Source organism: Grammomys surdaster, unplaced genomic scaffold (assembly GCF_004785775.1).
Source record: "Grammomys surdaster isolate TR1022 unplaced genomic scaffold, NIH_TR_1.0 13268, whole genome shotgun sequence".
Lineage (NCBI taxonomy): Eukaryota > Metazoa > Chordata > Mammalia > Rodentia > Muridae > Grammomys > Grammomys surdaster.
This window is the reverse complement of record NW_021605661.1, coordinates 1-4,354: the sequence shown is the minus strand read 5'-3', so window position 1 is coordinate 4,354 and position 4,354 is coordinate 1. Positions and strand designations below refer to the sequence as shown.

Here is a 4,354-nt window from a genome sequence, read left to right as displayed (position 1 = left end):
TCACATGCGCACACACATTCACATGCACACACACACTCACATACACACACACATATTCACATGCACACACACTCACATACACACACATATTCACACGCACACACACATACACACACACATTCACACACACACTCACATACACACATATGCACATGCACACACACACTCACACACACACACATTCACATGCACACACACACTCACATACACACACATATTCACACACGCACACACTCACATACACACACACACACAGACACATTCACATGCACATACACTCATACACAAAAATAAAAAAATTAGAAGATTAGAAATAAGGACAAAACAAAGCAAGGAATGAATGAGAAATATGAATTTGGAAAGTGGTTGGTGGAGGAGGAGTGGGTCGAAGAAAGCCTCAGCGTGGAGCAGCTGTTACTAAGATGCTCTCTTAGGGGGTGAGTCCACATGTTGATATTCTTGGTTCACAATCTGCCTGTCTGTTACATCTATGGTTTTTGTATCTATTATTTTTTCCTAGGAAAGGTTTTGAGGTCCAACACAGCACTCTACTCACCAGGATGCATCTCACTGTGTGCACGGCACTCGGGTCTTTATGGTTGGCTGCCCAGTGGAGTGGGATCTTGCCTTCCACGTCAGGAATGCCGATGTTGGAGTCGTGCTTGATGAGCAGCTTTGCGTGCTCGGGGTTGTTGTAGTAGGCACTCCAGTGCAGAGCTGTTTGCTGCAAGGAAGAGGGGAGCTTAAGAAGCCTCATCATCCTACACTTCCAGAACGTCTACTATGTGACAGGCACAGTTTAAGAGTCCTCAGGACTCTCTGGGAGATAAGGACTCCTTAATTTGCATGTGATAGAAGTTAAGCAGTGTGTGGCTGCACTGAGATTTTATACGACTCCAGAAGCTGACCTCCTAACCAGGAGTCTCCTTCATCAAGTGCTGCAAATAACAGGGAGAAGAAAGATGACTTATGAGTAATCACCAGCAAGGTAACCAACGCTCCTGATGCTACACCTCTGAGGAGCACTAAGATTGGAATTAGAATCTTAGACTTTGACAGAAAGATTTAAATTTTGACATTAACCAGAAGGAAAGTACACTACAGGCAACCCATAGATCTAGAATCCTTTAGCATATCAAATTTAATTTTAAGAATAAGTTTACATACTAATAGCTAAATCTAGCTACTGATTTTAAACTTTTCAAACTATACCTGCATTTTGTTTGAAATAAAAGTTTAACGTGGTAATTTTGAACACAGTAAAGTTGCATGAAAACTACTTTGACCACTGCCATGAACATGCTTCTTACAGAGAGAGTCATGGGGCGGGAGTGGGGGGGACAGGAGATGTTTAGATACACATTAGACACTGACTGTCCTTCAGCAACCTAGTCTAGAACTGGACAATTTACTGACAGGAACCAAGCTTGTCAGTCCTAAAATTGAAAGACTAACATCATGATATTTATTCAAAGTATACTTACAGGTATGTATTATATTATGAAATATTATTATTTCATAATATTATTATATTATGAAATATTATTATATTATCATTGTTAATCTGTTATTTTCTAAAAGATTCATTTTATTCTTGTTTACTTCGTGTGCTTGGTGAACTCCAGGCAGTCAGAGGAGCGTGCTGGATCTCCTGAAGCGTGAGTTACCGACTGCTGTGAGCTGCCTCCATGAGTGCTCAGAGCAGAAGCTGGCCCTCTGCATAACTGCTGAGCCATCTCTTTAGCCCTAACCTATTGTTACTTTTACTAATGACTGAAAATCACTACTTAATAGCAATCATTAATTGATTACAACCACCTTCTTAATAAACACAGACAGAGTCTTTACTTCCTTCCTTTTCCTAGGTTAAGGTTATTCAGGGTATATTTACTCAAATATAATATGAGCTTAGCAGTTTGTACTCATATTTTTTACATCTCTTTTATTTTTCTACTTATTTTTGTTGTGGTACAATATACATAAAGTAAAACAGATCACTGAGAGAAATGCCAGCACTCAGATGTTCTGGATAGAAAAATATTAATGCATGCCTGCAAAGCAAAAGCTGATCTTCTGACTCTGCATACTAAAGAAAATCTGAAAAATACAAGAATAGTGTGGAGTAAAACCAAACCAACCAACCAAACAAACAAAAACAGAGAAGGGCTGGAGAGACGACTCAGAAGTTAGGAGTATCTGCTCCCCTTGCAGAAGAGCAGGCCAGTTCCCAGCACCCACATCAGGTGGGTCACAATGACCTGTAATCCAGTTCTAGAGCATCTGACTCTCTGGCCTCCACAGGCACCTGCCTTCACACGGTGCACATAAACTCATGTAGGTATGTGTGTGTGAGGGTGCACAAGCACACACACATACACAAACATGCACATAAACAGCACGTGCATGCACTCGGACACACACATTTAGGAAATCTCTGAAAAACTAAGAGCAGTAAGCATAATTATCATAAGGATTTTAACTACATGAGGGCATTGGTGTTAACAAGACTACGGCCCATCTGCAGTGGAAAGAAAAGGATTATTGCTTGTTTCTAACAAGTGACCACAATTCTTTTTTCTGTAAAGAAAGATCAGCAAAACTATGAGCTGTGCAAGCAATTATTAAAATCTAAGAGCAAGGAAAGTTAAAAAAACTTTTAGCAAGAAGTGAGAGGGCAGATGTCAGAACTGAAATGCAATTAATAGTTGCTCTGTGGCTAACACTTGTGGGAGTGTATCCTGCATGAGACACTGTGTTAAGGATTTTGCATTACCTTGTTTTACCTTCAGTTACCTTTTTCATGTATTCTAAAATTATGACATAAATGAATTAAGTAATTTCCCCCAAGAACACAGACTGAGTAAGCAGTGGTTTTTTGATTAAAGTTCAAGGAGGCTGCTGCTGACAGCCCAGCCATCAAAGCCATTTCCTGTTTAATGCACTGCACAGGCAGACGGCCACTGTGGGTCCAGCTGCCCACATGCTTAGTGGATCGCATGGGCAGATGGTACTGAGTCTGGGTGATGCTTAGTGCATTGCATGGACAGACAGCCACCATGAGGTCAGGTGCCCACATGCTTTGCACAGGCAGACAGCCACCAGGAGTCCAAGTGTAGACATACTTAGTGCATTGCACAGGCAGATGGCTACCTTGAGTCTAGGTGACCACATGCTTAATGCATTGCACTAGGCAGATAGTCATCATGAGTCCAGGTGCCCACAGGGACTGTCATGAGTCTCTGACAAATGTTGACTTTTACAGTTAAACAGGCCAGGGTTTGAATTCTTGTTCTGCCATTTAGATCTTAGGCAAGCTTTAATCCCCCTGACAGTCAGATTCCCCAGCCATTAAAGGAGATGATACTACTAATCACGTGGTGGCTAGCAGGGTAATATGTGGAGTTGCCCTCCTACAGGGACAGTGGCAATGCACACCTTCTTTCCCAAGGCCTCACAAAACGAAGTGTTCCCTTTGTTCTCTTACTTGTCTTTGACTGATCATTACCTTGTTTTTGTCCTGTGTATCTACTTCCCCAGGGGCCATAAACTTCAGCAGTAGAGCTAGACACTTGGGGCTCCTGTGCCGGGTGCTCAGGTGCAAAGGCGTCATCTCTTCTAGGTCCTTCTGCATCCAGTTTGCTCTGCGAGTAAGTAAGAGTTTCATAAAGCGATAATTTCCCTAGACGAAAGAAGGAAAAAGAGAGGATGAGGAGAATTTACTTTGTGGCCAGTGAGTAAATACATTTTAAATGTTTTCAGGATTTAAACCACCTTCATAGAGTATACCAAACAGAAAAGTTAGTAAATGGAAAAAAATGAACATAACTACACTAAGAAAGTGATTGCTTTATGTTTTCCTGTTTCTCTTCATCGCATTTGAACACACATATAACTTACACAGTGGCTGGCCAACATTTATTGGGTTAAGTAACATGTTTTATTTAGCCAGACTATTATTGCTAGGTGTTTAGAATGTTAGTCTAATATTACTGGATATGCAGACACAAAAGCTTTCAATCATAAGTATTTATTATAGAAAATGCTTTAATATACACCGTTTTGTACTCAGCTTTTCTCCTTTATCATAAGATTAAACAACCAGCAGACACATTTGGGGGATAAGTTTGTATATTTTATGGCTCGTGTGTGTTTTTTAGACTGTCCTCTATCATCAATATGTAGGGTATTTATTGGTTGTCAAGAGAGGGTACATTCACTGTAACATACTCTCTATAGGATTCTTTTCACTGCCGTTTCCCTCACAGACTGTATGTTTCAGGGAGCAAGTCTGTGTTTCATTGGCTGCTGTCCCCAGTATAATTCCTAACACAGACTAAGTGCTGAGTAAATGCAA

The 4,354-nt window shown here is 40.8% G+C and overlaps 1 protein-coding gene across 1 annotated transcript; it reads right to left on the bottom strand.

Moving 5' to 3' along the window:
* Window positions 1–556: 556 nt before the first annotated feature.
* LOC114635224 (inversin-like) lies at window positions 557–3,679 on the bottom strand (the record flags this gene model as incomplete). Its single annotated transcript, XM_028783916.1, has 2 exons — window positions 557–724; window positions 3,506–3,679. Coding segments are annotated over 2 exons (342 nt in total), but the record flags the coding sequence as incomplete, so codon positions are not given.
* Window positions 3,680–4,354: the final 675 nt, after the last annotated feature.